This window comes from Bos taurus, chromosome 13 (assembly GCF_002263795.3).
Source record: "Bos taurus isolate L1 Dominette 01449 registration number 42190680 breed Hereford chromosome 13, ARS-UCD2.0, whole genome shotgun sequence".
NCBI classification, from domain to species: domain Eukaryota; kingdom Metazoa; phylum Chordata; class Mammalia; order Artiodactyla; family Bovidae; genus Bos; species Bos taurus.
The window spans coordinates 74,564,789-74,587,380 of NC_037340.1; the positions used below are offsets into that span (position 1 = coordinate 74,564,789).

At 47.3% G+C, this 22,592-nt stretch overlaps 1 protein-coding gene and 1 pseudogene across 3 annotated transcripts; both read left to right on the forward strand.

Annotated features, from left to right (window-relative positions):
• Positions 1-81: 81 nt before the first annotated feature.
• DNTTIP1 (deoxynucleotidyltransferase terminal interacting protein 1) lies at positions 82-22,242 on the forward strand. Of its 3 annotated transcripts, none has more exons than XM_005214554.5 (13): positions 82-244; positions 821-891; positions 1,951-2,047; positions 8,467-8,565; positions 10,249-10,317; positions 10,580-10,636; positions 10,891-10,949; positions 12,282-12,330; positions 15,287-15,345; positions 15,446-15,506; positions 19,632-19,703; positions 21,729-21,784; positions 21,881-22,242. In XM_005214554.5, exons 1-13 carry the CDS (start codon positions 140-142, stop codon positions 22,017-22,019), a joined length of 993 nt encoding a protein of 330 aa, XP_005214611.1. In that variant the 5' UTR covers positions 82-139; the 3' UTR covers positions 22,020-22,242. The 3 variants fall into 3 exon arrangements, with proteins under 3 accessions (XP_005214611.1, NP_001092346.1, XP_059748435.1); NM_001098876.1 differs by having other exon boundaries at positions 100-244; positions 12,285-12,330; positions 21,881-22,238; XM_059892452.1 differs by lacking the exon at positions 82-244 and adding an exon at positions 255-422.
• On the forward strand, positions 18,894-18,999 carry LOC112449416 (uncharacterized; annotated as a pseudogene).
• Positions 22,243-22,592: the final 350 nt, after the last annotated feature.

Consider the following 22,592-nt stretch of genomic DNA (forward strand, 5'->3'; position numbering starts at 1 on the left):
CGGTTCGGTTTCCCTGGCAACCCCGCCGCTCGCCGCGTCGCGCTTCCGGAGCCTGAGGGCGGCGCGCTCCAATGACGTCACGGGGCCACTTTCCGGCCGGTGGCAGAGTCGGACTGAAGTTGTGGGGGCCCGTGGCGCCATGGGGGCCACTGGCGACGTTGAGCAGCCGCGGGGACCCGGCGGGGCAGAGCGGGGTGGCCCCGAGCTGGGAGACGCGGGCGCAGCGGGGCAGCTGGTTCTCACGGTGAGGGCGCCCCCGGGGAGGCCCCGGCCGGGCCTGGGCTCGGGCCCGGCAGGGCCTCGGGCTCCTGGGACCCTGGCCCGCGGGGGAGAGAACGCGGCGGCTGATCTACCGAGGGGGTTGGCATTGTCGCAGTCCGACGACCTGGCTTCAAATTCTGGTGCCGCCCTCCTAAAGCTAGGTGACGTGGGCCGGCCCTGTCAAGCCCCTGAGCCCCAGTTTTATCTTCAGGAAGATGGAGATGCTTAGCTCTTGCCTCATAAAGTTGTCGGGGGGAGGGATAATAAATGCGGGTAAAGCTCCCAGCACATCATCTGGCAGAGTAGACCCTCGGTAAACACTGGTCTCCTTCCTCCACCCTTTTCTGAAAAGTAGGGTTGGGACTTTGGAGGCAGGAAACTTTCCCTCGGTTCCTCTTCCCCGGCCGGGCCTTCCCCCGCACCGCCCTACCCCCAAGGTGGCAGAGACGGTGAAAGCACCCGAGAAGCAGGAATGTCTGAGGTGTAACTTAATACCCACGCTCCACCTCCACGCCAGTGTTACGGACCTCGGTGACATCTGCTCCCTTGGTCCCCACAGAACCCTTGGAACATAATGATCAAGCACCGGCAGGTGCAGCGGAGGGGCCGCCGCTCACAGATGACCACAAGGTAAGGTTAGCCCCGGATGGCATGTCTCTTCCAGGCACTGGCGTGGAGGGCAGCTTTGCGGTCCCCACTGCACAGGGCTAAGAAAGAGTTCATCAGCCAGTAGAAAGAGGAGATTCAGATTCTGTAACTCTCTGTGTGATCTTGAGCAAGTCATTTCCCCCCTGAACTCAAAACGAGGGGGAGGGGTGTTGATTAGGGTTAGGGTGTAACCTAGGGACAATGCCCAAGGTCCCTAACATTCAATGGCTCTTGTGTTTAAAGCTGCCAAAGAGGCAGAATAGCATGGAGGTTATGAGAAACATGGGCCTCATAGTCTCCATCTCAGGGAAGGGAGGGAGCACAAGACGGGTCTTTGGGATGCTGGTTGTATATGTTTCCTGACCTGTATATGTTTCCTGACCTGTGTGTGTGTGTGTGTGTGTGTGTGTGTATGCTAATTCGCTTCAATGGTGTCCAGGTCTTTGCAACCCTATGGACTGTAGCCCACAATGGGATTCTCAACCGAAAATACTGGAGTGGGTAGCCATGCCCTCCTCCAGAGGGATCTTCAGACCCAGGGATTGAACCCTCATCTCCTGCATCTCAGGCGCATTCTTTACATCTAGTACTATCTGGGAAGTCTTGACCTGAGTAGTGATTAAATGGATGTTCACTAAAACTTACAGTGTATTAAGTATATCTACTAAAACACTTTAAAAATAATGCCCATTTCATAGCGTTATGAGTATGAAATGAAGTCCCACGTCTATGTGGTTTGCACAGAACTTGGACACATAGCTAGTTTTCAGTAAAAGTCATCTGATTGTTTGGGGGTGGTTTGTTTTTTTCTTTTTCTAGCCACACTACATGGCATGCAGTATCTTAGTTCCCTGACCAGGGATCAAATCTGTGCTTCCTATAGTGAAAGCATAGAGTTTTAACCACTGGACTGCCAGGGAAGTCCCAAAGCCATCTGTTATTGTTGTTGAAGGATCTTATGTCAGTAATTGGCAGATTGGGAAAGGAAATGTTTGGAACATGCCTTCTGACTGTGGCTTATTCCCCTCCCTCCCTCTGCAGTTTCACAGATCCTGCCATCTCCATGGACCTCCTCCGAGCTGTCCTGCAGCCCAGCATCAACGAGGAGATCCAGACAGTCTTCAACAAGTACATGAAGGTGAGAAGGATGCAGAGACAGAAAAAAAAAATAGGAGTTAAGACTCATGGGTGATCCTTCCTTGCATCACAGTCTTCCTAGCTCTTTCTAGTACCTACACATACCTAAAGTTTTCCAATTTGGAATCCCCACTCCAAGAATGTTTTTTCTCTTTGGGGGTAATTTGAATACCTCTTATTGTTACCAAAGCAAGTTTGGGTCTCCTCACCCATGTGTGTGCTAAGTCACTTCAGTCATATCCAACTCTTCGTGACCCCGTGGACTGTAGCCCGCCAGGCTCCTCTGTCCATGGGATTCTCCAGGCAAGAATACTGGAGTGGGTTGCCACATCCTTCTCCAGGGGATCTTCCTAACCCAGGGATCAAACCTGCGTCTCTTAAGTCTCCTGCATTGGCAAGTGGGTTCTTTACCTCTAGCACCGCCTAGGAAGCCCAAGCAAGTTTGGGTCTGCTCACCAACACGCAGTAAAACCAATCTACTGACAGCAGGTAGTGGTGAAGGAAAGTGCAACACTTACTGCTGGGCAGCGCCAAGCACGGAGGCTGGGGGCTAGTTTGTTTCTGTTATAGTTACTTAGTCACTAAGTCATGCCGACTCTGCAGCCCCATGGACTGTAGCCCACCAGGCTCCTCTGTCCATGGGATTTCCCAAGCAAGACTACTGGAGTGGGATGCTATTTCCTTCGCCATGGGATCTTCAGACCCTCATCTCCTGCATTGGCAGGTGGGTTCTTTACCACTGAGCCACCAGGGAAGCCCTCCGGGGACTAGACTAGTGCTTGAAACACCCAGACTCCCCAATAAGTTTCAGCAAAGCATTTTTAAAGACAAAGTGAGGGAGGGGCGTCCCAGGGTATGTGATCAGCTTGTGCACAATTCTCTGATTGGTTGATGGTGAGGTGGCCATGTGGTATCACAGGGAGTAACATTATTAACACTTAGGCTCTGCTCATGTTCATCAGGTAGTTCATTTCTTCCACTTCATGGTGGTTTTAACATCTATTAGACAACTCAGGAAATGTGCATCAGATGCTGTTATTGAGGAGTTTTAAAGCAGAGGATATGGGAGAGGAGTCTGCTCCCTGTCCTCCAAGGCCCCACAGGGTCAGCTCCATTAGTTGTGCCAAGCTGTGGTGAGGATGAAATGACTTGAGTGTAATGTGCTCAGCCTGTGCTTGGAATGCAAGTGTTTTTAGTACTTGTTTAATAGATAACCATTGTTACTGTTTAAAATTCATTTTAATATCTATTAATAATCTGCACGGCTCTACCTGAATTTGCCACAGATGCTTCAGTCCCAGCATATTAAGGACTGGACTCGTTTGTTTTTCTTCCTAAATCTTCTCTTGTATTTATTCTTTCATTCGAGAAGTATTTACTAAGCCCTTGGCAATGCACTCCAGTACTCTTGCCTGGAAAATCCCATGGACAGAGGAGCCTGGTAGGCTACAGTCCGTGGGGTCACAAGGAGTCGGACACAACTGAGCGACTTCACTTATTCACTTACCGTAATTCAGGCACTGTTCTAGGCACTTAAGGATGTAACAGGGAACAAAATGGGCAGCGTCCTTGCCCTCTTTAAATAAATGTGTCCTTTGTCGGGGAATGCCAGAGAGAAGGAGAAGACAGTGACCTGTAGGGAACAGAGGTGCTCTTTCATAGATTGTGTCTAGACAGGACATTTGAGCAGAGACCCAAAAGAGTGAGGAAGGAACAAGTCATGCATTTACCTGGAGGGAAAGCAATCCAGGCAAAGGGAACAAGGGCAGAGGCCCTGAGCCAGGAGCATACTTGGCACGTTCAAAGCACCAGAGTGGCCAGTGTGGTGGGAGCCAACCAAACCAGGAAAGAAGTAGGAGAGGTGACCAGACCGCTAACAGACTCAGCTCAGGCAGAACTTCGAAGCCGGAGTGAGAACTGTGAATGAAAAGTATTACCTGCCACATCAGAAAACAAAGGATGCTGCAGCCATCAAGCCATCTCTTTACAGCCCCCCTGCCTGGAGCCCCAAGGGAACTCGGGGTAGAAACAGGATGCCCGCCATCTAGTGGTCAACTGCTGCAACCACCCCCAACAGTGCACCCCGAGGGGACTCGGGACTGAGAAAGCACAGGATTCTGGCCCCAGGAAGCTGAGGCACACGTCAAAAGAATGGTTTCAGTGAGCCCAGACTCTTGCATCTTTCCGTACATAGGAAAGCACTAAATTCCTTAACTGGACATAGCTGGTTTTCTTTATTTAACGGTAATCTTTTGATGTTCCGACTACCTGCTCTTTGTTGCAAAAATTCCTGTGTCGATATCCTGGCTCCCCACCTTGCCCTCTTGGAGCCGTCTCTCAAAGCTGTCTTAGATGCTGTGTCCTGGACCTAAATCCTCAGTTTTGTCCGCCAAATAAAACATAACTCTCAACTTTTAGGTTGTGCTTTTTTTCCCCCAGTTGACAGAACTTTGGGTTTTATTACAAGTAAAACAGAGGCTCTTGGAGAGTTTTGAGCAGAGTTCATGAGGAACATTTTTTAAAGAGTCTCTCTGACAGTCATAGAGAGAGTAGACTTCAGGAGGAGCAGTTAGGAGGCTTGAGATGATAGTGGCTTGGGTATTAGCAGTAAGGGTGCCAGGAAAAGGTCAGATTCTGTATGTCTCAAAGGTAGCAAACAGGATTTGCCAGTAATTCAGAAGTGCCGGGTAAAAGAAAAAGAGAAGTAAATAACTCCCAAGTTATTTGCCAGAGGCAACTGTAAAGGTAGAATCACCTCTGACTTGGTATGAAGAAGATGGAAACAAGCAGAGGCATCGGGAGCTCAGGGACAATTTAAATGAGATCATCATCCACTTAAAAACCAGAGTCCAGTGGGCTCTGCCCTCCTGCATCTTCCAATTCAGTCCTGGGGTCCCGCACATTCCACCCCACACTCTGACCAGCCTGCCCTTCTTCTTTGCCTCTGCCTTGGTTCAGGCCTTCATTATTTCTCCCACTGTAATCCTTAACTGCCTCTGTTCTTTCCGTTTTTCAGCCCACCCTCCATAAATCCGGTGATTTCTAAAATGTAAATCCTTTAAAATCCCTCCACGACTTTTCCATTTTTTTCTGGGTGAAATCCAAATTCCTTTATGTGGCATATATGGCCCTCTGAGATCAGACCGCAGCCACCCCTTGCTGTATACCTAGTTATTCCTGCCCCTAACTTCTGCACTTCCCAGGATGCCCCAAGTATTCTTATACCTCTGCACCTTTGCATATGCAGAAATAAAGGGGTTAAGCCACTAGGAAAAGACTAGACCAGGATTATCTGTCTCCAAAGCACTTTCCTTGTTGCTTGTCCAGATAGTGGATACCATGATTCAGGAACTTTCTCTCCTGGACACATGCTGAATAAACACAGTTTGTGGCTTCACGTTGTCTGTGAAGATACCTCCTTGCCACGCTTGTTTTTAGAACAAGGTACAAATGACTTGATTACATCACAGCTTCGGATAAGTCCAGGCTGTTGATCAGCCTCATCAGGTCACTTTGTTTAATAGTATTCCCAAATCTCAGCTACCCATTTTCTTAAGAATGTTTAGAATAATAACTTCTAGAAATGGCTGATCTTATCCAAGAAATGTTTAATTTTATCGATTTATTCTTGTTACTACTAAATGCACACCCCTTTAAAAATATTCTAATAATATAGCTTAGAAAATGGAGTGATAGATGGATTAAATGGGATGGGTAGATGGCTATGTGATAGCAAATACAGCAGAAGGTTAATTGTAAACCTAGAACCTATTATACAGAGTGAAGTGAGTCAGAAAGAGAAAGATAAATTCTGTATTCTAATGCATATATACAGAATCTAGAAAAATGGTATTATTTACAGGGCAACAGTGGAGAAATAGACATAGAAAATAAACATGGACATGAGGAGAGGGGAGGAGAGAGTGAGATGCAAAGAAAGGGTAACACGGAAATTTACATTACCATATGTAAAATAGATAGCCAACGGGAATTTGCTGTCAGGCTCAGGAAACTCAAACGGGCTCTGTATCAGCCTAGAGGGGTGGGACGGGGAGGGTATATATATATATACCTATGGCTGATTCATGTTGAGGTTTGACAGAAAACGGCAGAATTTTGTAAAGCAATTATCCTTCAATAAAAGATAAATCAATTTTTTTTAAAAAGCTTAATTGTAGACTAGGTAATAGGTATTAGTATCAATTGAATAAAAGTAAAAACCAAAAATCACTAAAACTCACCTTACAGAATCCCAGACTGTTAATAATGATCATGTAGTCTCCTGTATTTATTTGTGTGTATGTGTGCGCACGCACATGCATGTTTAAAAAATACATAGGATCATTTTACACAGTTGTGCAACAATATATTTTGGTCATGTTTCTAGGTCAGTACATAGTAGCTCACGCTGACTGTTTTGTAACAGTTGCAGAGTAGTCTAGTGTGTGAATGTACTGCAGTTCAGTTAGCTAGTCCGTAAAACACTTGGATTATTTACATTTTTCTCTATTACAAACAGTTCTACATTGAACACTTGGAATGTATATCTTTGTTCACCTGTGAGAGTATTTCTAAAGGATAAAGTTATAAAGATGAAATCGGTGGATAAAGGAGGAAACAGTTTTCCCTCAAGAAAACTTCTCTCCAGAAATTCTGTGCCATTTTGCATTCCTACCAATGGTGCTTGAGAATTCCGCATTTATTCTCATATCCGGAGGTGGCTCACACTTAGCCTACGTATTCCTTGTACTGCCCGCCTCACAGGGTGCTTGTAAAGTATCCATGTTGTTTCATTTAGCATTCACTTAGTCATTAGTCGACATTGAACACCAGTATTAATCTCCAGTTTTTAGTTTTTGTTTTGAAGTCAGACTCACCTGATCACTTCACTTAATTTTGCCTGCAGAATTTCCCCCTAAACTCTTTTTTTTTTTTCCTCCTAAACTCTTGAGCTCTCTAATCCAGTGCTTTCACTCTCTCCTCCTTGGTTTGGTGTACACAACAAAGGCATATATGTCAGTGATTGCACTTCCGCATGGTTGTCTCCCTCGGGGGGTTCATGGGTTTTAGGGTTCAGAAGTTTTCTATTTACCGGAGAGAACCTGTCTTTTCTCCTAGAGACACGGACTGTCTTTGATGTATTCCCAGGGGGGTTCATGGGTTTTAGGTTTCAGAAGTTTTCTATTTACCGGAGAGAACCTATCTTTTCTCCTAGAGACACGGACTCTGTCTTTGATGTATTCCCAGGGGGGTTCATGGGTTTTAGGTTTCAGAATTTTTCTATTTACCGAAGAGAACCTATCTTCTCTCCTAGAGACACGGACTATCTTTGATGTATCCCAGTGTCTCGGTTTGGACCTCGCGTCACCTTGTCCCTTGGTGCTTTCAGGCTCCAGCTCTCCCTCGTACCTGGTGGAGGAACCGTTCTGCCTTTCCTTTCCCCAGCCAGCTGGGGCTGCTGATAGCCGGGCGCCTGGCCAAGTCTTACCCCTCCCAACCTACAGATGTTTCTCTCAGATTGGGTGAAGTCAGGATTCAAGTAGGCTTTTCTCCCACTGGGTCTTTTCTGGCCTCCCTGACCTGTTCATCTCAGGCACTGGCCTTTTTTTTTTTTCCTTCTATGGAAGTAAAACATGTACATTATAGAAATTGAGAAGAGGTATAGTTAAAAAAAAAAAGAGAAAACAATCATGATATCGCCACTTTAATACAGTGTATTCTCACAGTTCTTTTGTCTATGCTTGCTTTTTGCTATTTTAGTCTCATGCTATCCCAAACTGTTTAATAACTTCCTTTCTTCACTTTACTATATATCATGAATACCTTTTTGTGTCAAAAATATATTCTCCTGTACCTTCCTTACTGTGATTTTGATACTTGTCTACTTCTTCATGGTATAGATAGTCCATAATTTACTTCAGTTGTACTTGGACATTTAGGTTATCCTTTGATTTTGTACTGTCTACACATTACTGCTGTGAAGACCCTTCTTTGAGTACCTCCATGATGGTTCTCCTCTGTAAGAGTGGATGAAGAGGGGAAGTAGAGCCAGGGACCTGAATCTAAGTCTGGCTGATCTCACGGCATGGTCATGATTGCCTTTCCCTTCTTCATGCTTACGTGTGTGCTTACTCGCTCAGTTATGTCTGACTCTTTGCAACTCCATGGACACCAAGCTCCTCTGTCCATGGAATTTTCCAGGCAAGAATACTTGAATGGGTTGCCATTTCCTACTCCAGGGGATCTTCCTCGAACCTGTGTCTTGTGTGTCTCCTCCATTGGCAGGCAGATTCTTTACCACTGAGCCACCTGGGAAGCCCCTTCTCTTCTTTATAAGGGTAGATTTTATGTACAATTCCCTTCCCGTTGATGCAAATCAGCAGGACTTCTGGCTCTGTCTTCTATTGTACTTCTCCCTAGTTCTTCCAGAAGGCAGCACTGAATGTACGAGACAATGTCGGGGAAGAAGTGGATGCTGAGCAGCTGATCCAGGAGGCCTGTCGGAGCTGCCTGGAGCAGGTGAGATCAAAGAGGAAGAGAGATGTAGGCACAGGGGTTAGCCCTCCGGGCTCGGCGAAGACATACGGTCTCATCATGAGTGGTATTTGGAAGGAAACCCAGTGAGCTACTTACTTAGGGCTTGGAGCTTTGAAGACAGAGGGAAGGGAGGTAGCTACTAGATGCCAAGTACTATGGTAGACACTTTCACCTGCATGAGTTCGTTTCCATCTCAGAAGAAACCTGTACAGAAGGCACATTTCAATTCCTAGTTTACAGATGAAGAAATTGTGGCTTAGAACAAGCAGGAGGTAGAACAGCTAAGATCTGGCTCGCCTCTGTAAGCGCGTGGTGACTTGATCACGTAGTCACAGCCCCTTTTGGTGTCACGAGAACTACCACCCTTTCTGCCTCCTTGCCTCCCAAGGTGTGGTCAGGAGGCATGACGTCAGGTCTAGAAATGGCTGTGTGCTCAAGATAGTCGTGAACCTGTTTGCATGTGTCAGCTGCTGTTATTAATAGGAATTGTCAACATCACCCAGATTCTGTGCTTGACTGTGAGCCATTAGCTGTCAGAGATGGAATTTGCTTCATGACGGCAGCCGCAAGGGCAGACTGGAGTTCAGTCCTCTTATGTTGTTGGTGTTCAGTCGCCAAATCGTGTCCGACTCTTGGTGACCCCACGGACTGCAGTACGCCAGGCTTCCCCGTCCCTCACTATCATGAGTTGAGAGAGTAATGTCTTCTGGGAGGTTGGCTGGCAAGCTGCTCAGGCACAGCCTCAGAAGAGAGCAAGACCAGGGCCTCGAACCTGAGATACGCATCTCATCTGTCTGAGGACCTGTTTTCCCAAAGCACAGAGTGCCTCTTTTTCATCTCGAATTTCCCTCGGCGTGCAGTCTACTTGCGGTGGGTTACAACTTAACCCTCATAGAGCTGAGCGGCGCTCTTTGTTTTGTTTTGTTCACAAATCCCGTCTCGTCTCTGGCTCCCTGTCCTTCCAGGTGCCTTTACCTGGTCCTGTGGCTTTGAAGCCAGTGTAGCTGTTGATGATTCTAAACATACAGCTCAGCCCTGAGCTGCTTCCCCATTTGCCTTCCTCCCCTCTATCCTCAGAGCAGCCAGCCCCAGGTTTTTGAAGATGAGTCGGATTGTGTCTGATCATGGTCCCAAGTCCCCTTTCTATGTGTTTGTTTCTTTGCTCGCCATCCAGATCACCCATAGAATGAGGCTCACAAGAGCAAAGCCCTTGCTTGTGCTATTAATTGCTGTGTCTCCGGCACTGACATACTAGGCACTCAATATTTATTAAAAACAAAACAAAACAAAACAAAACAGCAGCTTACTGAGGAACATGTTTAATATCAGTGCATATACTTAGAAAAAAAATGTTTAGCATATGTTTACATGGAAAAAGTCAAGAAGAGTCTTACATTGAAATGTTAATAGTATTCTGTGGGAACTGAGGTTTCAGATTTTTTTTTTTTAATTTTTGCTTATTTACATTTTTGTAATTTTCCAGTAATGATCCTTCATTATTCAGGGTTTTCAAAAAAGGTGTTTATTTGTATAACTATTTCAGGGTCCCTTTGTACTGACCATGAAAAAGTTTTAACAGAGTTTGAAGTTGTGTCTAGTGGAGGTAGATAGGTTTACCCACCAAACGAGTGACTGATAACACTTTTTTTTGTCTTTTCCCTTCAGGCTAAACTACTGTTTTCAGATGGAGAAAAAGTAATACCCAGACTGACACATGAGCTTCCAGGGATAAAGGTTAGAGTCCCTGTGTGCCAGTGTTTTGCAGGGAGGACCAATCAGACTGGGAGGCTGGAGAGCTCTGTAGCCCCAAGGAGGCTGCACGGACCCCTGTTTGTGGGACCAGGTCTGAATAGCATCGTGCCAAGAGGGCTGCTGAGTCCTGGCTCAGGGGGGTGCCAGAGGGTGTGTTCCAGGGCTTTTGTCTTCTGCGGCCCCGGGGACCTGCAGCTCCCGGGCAGTGGCCTCCATCTGACTCCCTTCCCTTCCCCACCCCCAGCGTGGCCGGCAGGCAGAAGAGGAGTGTGCCCTCCGAGGAAGCCCCATTCCCAAAAAGGTGAACCGTCTCCTCATTTTCTGCCTGGGTAAAGGCCCTGCAGCTCCAGAAGAGGGTGGGCTTCCTCAGCACCCCTTGGGGCCTTTCTAGCGTGAGAGGCAGGAGTCCTAGGCACAGTCACCCTTCCCGCTCACCCCCGAGCGTCATCTGGCCTCGCAGGGAAGCCGCCTCCTTCAGGTGACCCTGGTCCTGCCCGTGGGCTGGGGGCTCCCACAGGGCCAGGCCTCTCACGGCTGTTCTGTTCTCTGTGGCAGCGGAAGGGACGGCCTCCGGGACACATCCTGGCAAACGACCGGGCCGCCACGGGCATGGTGTGAGTAGAGGCCAGCAGAGCCACGGGGAGGAACGCGCGGGGGTGGGCCTGGGCGGGGGGGGGGCCGGAGTCGACCCCGCCGCTGCGGGCATGGTATGAGTAGAGGCCAGCAGAGCCGCAGGGAGGAGCGCGCGGGGGTGGGCCTGGAGGAGGGAGGCCGGAGTCCACCACCTGGCAGCCTGGCAGACTCAGACTCATCTGTGCAAGAACCCAGGAAGGAGAGTTCTCTAGTCTGAGGGCTGAGGGAAGAAGGCAGCGAGGAGGGTGTCGTATCTTGCTTTTACCCCAGAACAGTTCAGCCCAGCTTCATTAAACACCAAAGTTTTTCTTTAAACACCAGAATTTTGTTTTATTTGTATGTACCAAATGCTTGTGGGGCTTCCCCAGTGGCTCAGCTGTAAAGAATCCACCTGCAGTGCAGGAGGCTCAGGAGATGTGGGTTTGATCCCTGGGTCAAGAAGATCCCCTGGAGGAGGGCGTGGCAACACACTCCAGTACTCTTACCTGGAGAATTCCATGGAGAGAGGAGCCTGGCGTGGGCTACACAGAGTCAGGCACGACTGAAGTGACTTAGCACACACACACGAATGCTTGTAATATGCCATCACTGGTCTGAACACCTAATATATACGTTTCCTTTTAATTCTTCCAACCACCCTCTGACAAAGGTATAATTAATTCTGCAAATAAGGAAACAGACTCACAATTACTTGCCCAAAGTCAGACGGCTAATAAAAGGCAAAACTATACCACATTGCCTCCAGGATGGTCATTTTCAAAGACTGTTGAAGGAACAGAATCTTTTTCAAACAGCTTTACGTGGAAGCCTAATACCAATATGTAAAAAAGATAAAGCCTCCCTGGTCAGGGAACTGAGATCCTGCAAGCTGCATGGCGTGGCCGAGGTTTGGGGGTAGGGTAAGGAGGAGCCGCACTGATCTGGTTAAGAGAGATGGAGATAGTTTGAAACCACCAGCTTAAGAGATGGATTAGTGTAATCCTTATACCTTAGACTTGTCTCCTGCCTGAAGCAAGTTCATTCCTCACTTACACAAGACTGGGAGTTGCTACTGTTACCTCTTCAGACAGGTGAGAAACTGCAGCCCAGAGAGGTTCCCGGACTTGCCCACACGGCTAGATGGTGTCAGAGCGAGTCCTCGAGTGGACTAGGACCCATTCTTTTTCCCTTTGCACCCCCTCTAACGGGGACCAGGCAGCAGTCTCCCTAGGGCTGGAGTGAGAGTGTATGAGGAGCTCCCACCGGTAGCAGCAAACTTTCTTGCAGTCCTAGGCCCTATCTCGGAGAATTCACCTTTCCTCTTTCCCTCCAAGCAGATGGAAACCAAAATCCTGTGAACCAATTCGCCGGGAGGGCCCCAAGGTATGATGCTGTGAGCATGGCAGTGACTGCTGTCCCAGGGAGACCCCAGTCCAAGCTCTGTGCTCCCCCTTGAGGGAAAGGGGGTGGGGCTGGGTGAAGGATGTGTGCGCCAGAGCCATTGTACCCGCCCGCCTACCTCCCCACTCTGGCTTCCAGGAGGATCCCAAGTAAGGATCGAAATTAGGGGCAAAACAAAGAGAGGGCTTGGTCTTTGCTGCAGCCTTCTCCCTGCAAAAGCTCGGCGTCACCAAGACTTACCCAGCACTTAATATGTCACAGGCACTGCCCTACATCTTTGGTATGGATTGCCTCATTTAATCTTTATCACAACCTGTTGAGAGAGATTCTGTTACCTTTCTATGGTTCATGAGCTTCCTTTCCTACCTCATGGCAGAAATTATTTTATCTGTTACCCTACACATTTGATACGCTTGAAGATACTAAGGACTACAGAGTTGCCCAAAGTCACATACCGAGTAAGTGGCAGAGCTGTGTAAAGCCAAGGTCCAGGGACACCAGTCTGGGTTCTTAAAACTTTAGCTTCTGTTGCCTCCAGAACAGTTGTTTGCAGGCTTTTTTTTTTTTTTAATTTTAATATTTTTAACACCAAAAACTTTTTGTTTTGGGGTCTGCCAATTAACAATGTTGTGATAGTTTCAACTGAACAGTGAAGGAACTCAGCCATACACGTACATGTATGCATTCTCCCCCAACCCCCCTCCCATCCAGGCTGCCACATAGCACTGAGCAGAGTTCCACATGCTGTACAGGTGTTTGTTATCCATTTAAACATAACAGAGTATGCATGCCATTCCCAAAGTCCCTAGCTGTCCCTTCCCTCCCTGCCCCACCCTCTACCCCTCCGCCAGCAACCATGAGTTCGTTTTCTAAGTCTGGGAGTCGCTTTCTGTTTTGTAAGTCATTCCATTTGTATCGTTTCTTTTTAGATTCCACATGTAAGTGGTGTCCCATGATATTTTTCCTTCTCTGCCTGACTGCTCTCAGTGTGACATTCTCTAGTTGCATCCAGTTTGCTGCAGATGACCTTATTTCATTCTTTTTAATGGCTGAATAGTATTCCATTGTGTGCGTGCCACGTCGTCTTTATCCACTCCTCAGCTGATGGAGGTCTAGGTTGTCTCCATGTCTCGGCCATTGTAAACAGTGCTGCAGTGAACACTGAGGTGCATGTATCTTTGGGGAGCAAGTTTTTCTCTGGATATATGCCTAGGAGTGGGATTGCAGGGTCATATGGTAGCTGTTATTAAAGGAGCCTCCATACCGTTCTCCATAGTGGCTATACCAGTTTATGTCGCCAGCAACAATTCAGGAAGGTTCCTTTCTCTCCACACCCTCTCCAGCATTTGTTGTTTATGGATTTTTTGGTGATGGCCATTATGACTGGTGTAAGAATAGAATCTTTTCTTCAACTAAAATCATACATGCAAGCCCACCGTCCAGTCATAAATGATAGGTGAAAGCTCCACCATCCAAACTGAGGCTGTGTCCAGTGGAAATGGTCCCCCTGTTATTGTACTGGCCCGCTGCCTCCCCCAGTGCCCATGCCTGCCTTCTTCACCTCTGCTTCCTTGGAGCCGGTGATCCCGCAGCCTCCTAGAGCTCTGTCTTCCTCTCCAGACACCCCTGCTCTCTCTCCAGTGAGTCCTTCCTCTGCAGTGGCCTGTCTAAGTGGGCATTCCCCAGAATTCTCTCCATTGCCCACTTCTCCACCTCAGGTTTCTCTCTGGATGACCTAAAGCATCCACGCTTGTTAGATCTTGGGGACTAGTACTTGCTGAAGTTGCCTTACCTCTTGGTTTGTACCCCCACCTTTCCCTCTAGTTTAAAACCTGTATATCCTACTGTCTGCTGGAGCTCTTGGCCTGGAATCTCCATAGGATTTCAAACTCAGCGTATCCAGAGTTGAAATCAGAATCTTTCTCCCAGACCCACTTCAACCTTCTCTTCTTGAGGCATCTTTGCCTCTTCCTTCCCTTCCCCTCCCTACATCCAGTCCCGGCTGATTCTGCCTCCCAAATAAATTCCCTAAAGAGGTTCCTATTCCCTCTTCTTCCTTCATCCTACTACTGCGGCCCTCATCTTCCTTTTTTTTTTTTTGGCCAAACTGGCATGCAGGACCTTAAGTTCCCCAACCAGGGATCAAACCCATCCCCCCTGCAGTGGAAGCACAGAGTCCTAACCACTGGACCACCAGGGAATTCCCTCCTCATTTTCCAAACTGCTCTGTACAACTGCCTCTAACTGCCCACCCCTCCTATAGTCGAGCCACTTCACGCCCGTTAGCCTAGTTACAGAAGAGCAAGCTATCATGAACGCAGATCCAGCTCTTCCTGCCTAGAGGCCTTCAGTGACTCCATCACCTCCAGGATAAATAAATAAAAAGCCGTCCACATAGTGAACGAGCGCCCCCAGCCCCGCTCTGCTTCCCCCCAGCCCCATCCATTGCCACTCCCGAATGCTCACTCTTTCAGCAGCACACAGCTGCTGTGGTTTCTCCCACGAGCTCCCCAACCGTCACCTGCCTGTTTGCGCTACCCCTCCTGCCTCCCCTCTCACTGTCCAGCTGTGCTCTCTGCCAGCACCACCTTGGGAGTCACCCTTCAAGGAAGCCCTTCTGTTACCCTCCCCTTGACTCCCATCAGGCCTTGCACTCGTCTGTGTCACTGCCCACCGTATAGAGGTATCATTGTCCACATGTGCATCTGTGACCCTGTGGAGAACAGAGACTGTCCCTGATTCATCCCCTTAGCCCCAGTCCCCCATTCCCCTCGCCACAGTATATAGCACAGTGTGCAGTATTTTAAAAGTATTCAGTTTCTTAAATCAGCTGTTTGTTCAGTAATGGTCAAGGATGATGGTAGGAGAGGGCGGGGGAGAGTTTCTGTCCTGCCCACCAGATAAACCTCCACCTCACCAGCCTCTGTCTTTTGCACAGTGGGACCCAGCTCGGCTGAACGAATCTACCACCTTCGTGTTGGGATCTCGAGCCAACAAGTAAGTCTATACGGAATTGGTGCTGAGGGAGGGGGCCCTGAGGGGTCCCCCTGAGCACCACACCTGTTGAGATCCTCACCACTCGTCTGTTGCCTTGCAGGGCCCTGGGGATGGGGGGCACCCGAGGGAGAATCTACATCAAGCACCCACACCTCTTTAAGGTACGTGAGTGCCAGGAGTCGGGCCAACCCTGTCCGTGGAGTAGGCGGCACTGGGAGCTCTCCATGGCCCAGAGGAACCTGGAGTAAACCCTGACCCAGGAGCCAGGGCAGCAGGGTTCTAGTGGCCCCTCTGCCCTTAACCTTTACCTTTTGTAATTGACTCAACACCTCTGTGCCTCATAACATAGCTCCTGTCCTCGTCTATTTGCTGCGTGTCAAACATGGTTTTAAGTGCTACACTTATGTTACCGCTTGGATGTGAGTCAGGATTCTGTCTCCTGCAAATCCTGAGCTCTTAACCACTGCTGTATTCGTTTGTCTGCAAAATAAAGAGATTGCAAGCAGTTCTAACGTTTTCCAAAGAGGGGACTCCTCGTCTGAGGTATGCTTTGGTCTCCACTATTTGAGAAAATAATGGAGCTGGGAGGGCATGAATTCATGCTCTTAAATAAGTTTGTATTTTATCAGTCACAGGAGCATCCAAATACATTAGAAAAAAGGTAACATGCACGTGTTCAGGCTAATGGTTTTTGCACCTACGTGCAAGACTCGGTGCCCCTTGTCAGAACAGCTCCTGGGGTCTCAGAATCATGGGCTCTGGGCGCTACATTCGGTGCAAGTTCAAGTTCTTTAAAGGGTAAACCTACTTCTATCTTACCGGTCTTAGTTTGGGGATTTTCAACCTGTGTTTTGGCCTGCGTGCTACTACTTCATTTTCCTCCCTAGTGTCTTCAGTCCTGCTGTTCCTTTGATGACCTTCCCCCAGCACCCCCACCCTTTTCTCTGCCTGACTGTTCTGTAAGATCCACCTTGTCCAAGACCCTCGCTGGCGTCATTGCCAAATGGATATGCTCTTAGACCTACTTCCAGTTCCTTTTATGCAATGGTTTAGAGTATCATCTCAGTCCTGTTCCATTACTGACTAGCATGTGACCTTGGGCAAGTGGCTCCACATTTCTGAGCCTGTTTTGTCCTCTGTAAAATGAGAAGGATGCAAACCAGCCTTTTATGGTTGGTGGAATTAAGAGAGAATGCAGTAAAATATAGCCTTTTTTTGTAGTAACTTTTCCTTTTAATACTTACTTGGCTGCATCAGGTCTTAGTTGTGACTCACGGGCTTCGTTCCCTGACCAGGGATCAAACCCACATCCCCTGCATTAGAAGGCAGATTCTTAACCATTGGACCGCCAGGGAAGTCAGTAGTAATAACTTTAAAAGGAGTATAGTCTATAAAACGTTGAATCATTGTGTTGTACACTTGAAATTAGTATGATATTATGAATCAGCTATACTTCAAAAAATAAAAATAAAAAATGGACTTCCTCTATTAAAAAAAAGAGAGAGAGAGATAAAGCACAGTAAAGCCCCCAGACAATGCCAACATAGCAAGGGCTCAGTAAATTGTCATTACCAGCATGCTTTCCCAGTTCTTAGACCTATCGTTGGTAATAAACTCATGGCCAGTAGATACTCTCTTACTTTAATCTTTTCAGAATAATAAGTGGAGGGGAAAAGTTTTTGGTTTTTTACTTTTAATTCTTTACGACTGATGATAAGCATCTTTTCATCCATTTAGAGTTTTTGTGTTTCTTCTATAAACTGCCCGTTATACCTTTTGCCCATTCTTTTGTCCTTCTAAAGGCATTTTGCAAATTTCCTTTTTGTTTTTAACTTTTTTAAATTATAGAAATAATACATAAACCCATTCTTGTAAAAAGATTCAAACAATACACTAAAGCTCATAGGGAACAAGGCACCAAACTCCGCTTCACCCTTGACTCTGACTCTTCTCCCTGAAGGTCACCCCAGCACTATGGTAGCAGTTTTCAGTCCCGTGTGTGTGTGTGTCTCCTTGTCCTTCACTGATGTTTTGTTAATGTTATTGGTCTTATACTATATATATTGCTCTAATTTTTTTTTCACCCCGAAATTCATTCAGTCATTTAAATACCTATTGAGTACTGAGCAGTCTCAGACTGCAGAGATACAGCAGTGGGCAAAACAGACACACACAGCTCCTTGCCCTCACAGAGCTTACAGTCTAATGTAAAGCAAGCTGCATAGCCTGGAGCCAAATCCAATCTGTAGCCTGTTTTTGTCCAACGCAGAGTGATGACGTTTTTAAAGGGTAATTTAAAAAGAAAAAATAAAGATTACGTGACCAGCAAAGCCTAAAGTATTTAAGAAAAAGTGTGCTGACCACTATAAATCTAGGGAATAATACCTTAAGAGATTTGTCCATGTTATTAAGTCCCCCTCATTTAACTTTTTTTTTTTTTAAGATTTATTTTTGACTGTGCTGGGTCTCTGTTGCTGCACAGGCTTTGCTCTGTTTTCGGAGAGCAGGGTCTACTCTCTAGTTGCGATGCACCGGCTTCTCATTCCTTGGCTTCTCTTGTTGCAGAGCTCAGGCTCTAGGACACACGGGCTTCGGTAGTTGAGGCTCCCAGGCTTTAGAGCACAAACTCAATAGTTGTGGTGCGTGGGCTTAGTCGCTCCTCGGCATGTGAGGTCTTCCCAGATCAGGGATGGAACCTACATCCCTTGCATTGACAGGTGGACTCTTCACCACAGAGCCACCAGGGAAGCCCTTCTTTTTTTTGTTTTTTAATATTATTTATTTGTTTTTGGCTACACTGGGTCTGTGTCCAACCTTCTCTAGTTGCGGCAAGCAGGGTCTACTCCCGAGTTGTGGTGTGCGGGCTTCTCATCACAGTGGCTTTGCTTGTTGCGGAGCACAGGCTCCAGGCGCTCGGTCTTCAGTAGCTGCTGAATGCGCGCTCAGTAATTATGGCGCACAGGTTTAGTTTCTCCCCAGCATGTCGGCTCTTCGCCGACCAGGACTGAACCCATGTCCTCTGCATTGGCAGGCAGATTCTAATCCACTGGACCACCAGGGATGTGCTGACTCTGTTAATTTTAACAACAATCCTATAAGTGTTAATACTCTCTGTTTTACAAATGAAGAAACTGAGTCTCAAAGAAATCATTGCCTCGATTTACACCACCTAATAAGTAGAAGAAACTGAGATTTATGAACCAAGTTTTTTTTCCTTTCTTTCTTGTTTTTTTAACCTGCCACCCCCTAAAAGCCCACCAGGCCAAATTGGCTACCTGTGCATATGCTCATCTCCAACCTTCCACGCCACACGCGCTCCCTATGGGCTGAGCTCTGAACCCCACAATTAAGTTCTTACTCATGATGTTCTTCTGCCTCCAGGGCATAAAGTGTCCTCACTTTGGTTTTAGAAAATTTGGTCACCTTAATAACCACATATGTTGTAAGCCACCTCCAATCACTTCTTCACAGAGGAGTACAGCTCTCAAACATAGTCACCAGTCTGACCAGTTGCCAGAGGTGCTATGTTTTAAGGAAGGAAAGGGAGGATACTCTGGTTTCTCTTGAAATCGAATATATCTTTTGCCTTTTACTAAAGATTTCTGTAGAGAGAAACAACTCTGAGTGTTCAACTCAGAGCCCTTGGCAGGGCTAATCTTTGATGTTATGGTGGTGGTTTAGTCGTTAAATCATGTCCAACTCTTGGCAAACCCCCACTGTAGCCTGCCAGGCTCCTCTGTCCATGGGATTTCCCAGGCAAGAATATGGGAGTAGTTTGCCATTTCCTTCTCCAGGGGATCTTCCCCACCCAAGGATTGAACCTGGGTCTCCTGCATTGCAAGCAGATTCTTTACCAACTGAGTTACCAGGGCAGCCCCTTGATGTTATAATAAAAGATAAAAAAGTAAAGTAAAGCAAAGTGGGGAGTTCCTTGGTGGTCTAGTGGTTAGGACTCCATTCTTTCACTGCCATGCCCCAGGTTCAGTCCCTGGTTGGGGAACTGAGATCCCACAAGCCTTGAGTCTTGGCCAAAAGAAAAAACAAAAAAAAAAATTTTTTTTTAAGGGAAAGGAATTAGAAGTGTATTAAATCTCTGGGAATTGGGCCCCTTTCCCTGGCCTCCTGGACTCAGCCCTGTTTGCTCTGAAGAAGTCAGTGAGCCCTCTCTAGCCACCAGAGGTCTTGTTGGTAAGAAAGCCCCAAAGGCTAAAAGTATGTTCTGAACCAAATGAAAAATTCCCATCACACCAGACTAATGTCTCCCCCTGTGGCTTCATCCCTCACAGTATGCAGCTGACCCCCAGGACAAGCACTGGCTGGCTGAGCAGCACCATATGCGGGCAACAGGGGGAAAGATGGTAAGCACTGTTCACACGTGCCACTGCCAGGGACCCACCAGCCCAGGGACCAGGGCTGTTGGTGACAGCTGCCTCCAAACCTGAGAGAGTCCACACCCAACAAATGAGAAAGGAGACTTGTAAGAGTAGAGAGGGCCCGTTCCTTCATGCTGAAGACCCGTCTAGCCCCTGCCTTTCCTCTCCTGTGCCCGGGTCTCCCACACACTGCCCCCTCCCCCTCCCATGGCACCCTCTTATGTAGTTCATATTAGCTGTACGTAAGAATAGCAAGTACAAGACACACTTAACACTCTTTCCCATCATGCACTGCCTGTCGATAGATTTCACCCCTCCATCACAACTCTGCCATCAGACGCAACTATGGAATCTCTTCTCAGCACTGCCCCAGACTGTACCCCTTGTCAGAAAAAATTAGCACATGCAGTGAAACTTGTTTGCCACACCTGGCAGCCCCTTTCAGAATCACTTCTACTTGAAGAGTTCTCAGCTCAGATCAAGCAACATCCTTAGGAAAATCATCTTCTCATGTATTCTAAAACTGTCATGGTGGGGTGTGTCCATCACACGCACTGTCTCTCATCTGAAGATGCACTTAGCCCCACTGCTGGGACTGCTCCTGTTAGAATTCAGTGGCCTTGCAAGCCCCTGCACCATCCCCTACCTGGCTGCCTTTTATTTCCTAATATTTATGCTATACTCTCTTTCAAAAAAGATTTTAGGAAGCTTACTGTGAACACATAACATAAATAAGAAAAGAGAGGAAAAAAGGAAAGGCCGGATCGAAAATTAAGGCAGGAGCAAGACTAGTTATAAAAAAGGATTGTTGTTGTTTTAAGAAAAAAAGGCAGGGGAATTTTAAGTTACCAGACTGGGAGACCAGTGCATGTCTATAGGTTTTCACAAATTCAGTTCCTTTGCCCCTGAGGTGAAGACAGTCAAATGACTCAAGGGACACACAGTTATTTCTGACCCTAAGACTGGAAAGAAACGCCTCCCACAGAAGACTCATGTGATGAACATCATCGCCCACGTGGTAAATTCACAAGAGGGCTCTCCCAAGGCCGATCGTGGCATTGTGCCAAAGCAATTCTGCAGGCCCCGGACCAACACCCCAGCGCCTGGACAGCAGTGCAGTTTGTCGTGTTTGCCCTTTTGCCTCAGAGTTCAAAACCAGCTTATCTTAGTTCCAGGGTTCACACATGGCTTCCTTCTGATTTCCTGTTTCCATGTGTATTTTGCTGGCTCTCTGGCCCTTTTGTGATTGAAGGATAATTACAATATTGTGTTAGTTTCTGTCATACATCAACATGGATCACCCATAGGTACATATGTCCCCTCCCTCCTGAGCCTCCCTCCCACCTCCTACCCCATCCTATCCCACTAGGTTGTCACAGAGCCCCAGTTTGAGTTCCGTGAGTCATACAGCAAATTCCCACTGGCTATCTGTTTTACATATGTTAGTGTATATGTTTCCATGCTACTCTCTTCGTTTGTCCCACCGTCTCCTTCTTACTCCGCACGCCCCCATGTCAATAAGTCTGTTCTCTATGTCTGTACCTCCATCACTGCCCAGCAAATAGGATCATTAGTACCATCTTTCTAGATTCCATATATATGGGTAATATACAATGTTTGTTTCTCTCTTTCCAACTTACTTCACTCTGTATAATAGGCTCTAGGCTCCTCCACCTCATTAGCACTGACTCAAGTGTGTTCCTTTTTATTGGCCCTTTAATTTTAAAACACCTCAGGGTCCCTTTTTACAAGAGATGGCAGCTATAGATAAATTAGTCACCATTGCCCACTCTCGCACCCAGAAAGTTTCAACTTAAGTGAAAGAATGCCTCAAGGAACTGTTCCCCAGACAGACAGTCTCTCCCTACTCTCTCCATTGCTAAATTATAAACTGTGACTACCAGCCCCTCCCTTCCAGCCCTTACTTTAAGCAGACATTTAATAAAGTGCTAATCGAGTTGACTGAAATGAACCGTAGGCAATGATGACTCTCCTTTGCTCCTACTCTAGGCCTACCTTCTCATTGAGGAGGACATCCGGGACCTGGCTGCCAGCGATGACTACAGGTAAAACCAGTAGTCTCTGCTCTCCCCTCCCCACTGGGATGAACATGGACCTACATCCTCCCTTGCTCCAACTCTCCTCCTCAATGTCTGTTCCAGAGGATGCCTGGACCTGAAGTTAGAGGAGCTGAAATCCTTTGTCCTGCCCTCCTGGATGGTTGAGAAGATGCGGAAGTACATGGAGACACTTCGGACAGAGAATGAGCATCGTGCTGTCGAAGCACCTCCACAGACCTGAAACCGGGTCCCCTGGTTACACTTGGCAGCCCTCCTCCAAGGCCCTTGTACCCACATGGCTGAGGCCACTGCTGGGACTGCTCCTAGATGGATCTCAGCGGCATTAAGCTATGCCTGGGCTAGTTTGTAGTGACTCACTGCAGAGCACCCCCAGACTGGCATGTGGTTCTATATTTGTAAAGTTATTGGGATAAGAAGCAATTAAACAGTTTGTAATAAACACAGATGGTGAGCCTGCTGTGAGGTCTGCCAGTGGGGCCTGACAAAATATCAAGGGCTCTAGAGGAAGTGGGTGTAGGAAAAAAGGACCAGGCACCCTCACCCCAGGAAGCCCAGTGCCCCCGCGAACATCTGCTTTGTGAGATGAAGCTGGAGACACCGTGTATTTTGCCAATCTTCCCTGTCCCTCTGTTCCTGTTTCCTCTTCCAACTAAAGCGTGGAATACCAGAATGTGATGGCTGGCACCATGGGAGATTGATGACAAATCAGAAAAAAAAATGTAAGGTGGCTTTTATTACCCCCGTTTTATAGGTTAAAACTCTAAATTTTGTGCCCAGGGTAATGCAGCAAACT

Bases quoted from the DNA above. Each gene is read 5' to 3' on its own strand.
- DNTTIP1 (XM_005214554.5), top strand. From the start codon at position 140: ATGGGGGCCACTGGCGACGTTGAGCAGCCGCGGGGACCCGGCGGGGCA. The intron at 892-1,950 runs GTAAGGTTAGCC...CTCCCTCTGCAG, and splicing joins CGCTCACAGATGACCACAAG to TTTCACAGATCCTGCCATCT. The intron at 2,048-8,466 runs GTGAGAAGGATG...ACTTCTCCCTAG, and splicing joins TCTTCAACAAGTACATGAAG to TTCTTCCAGAAGGCAGCACT.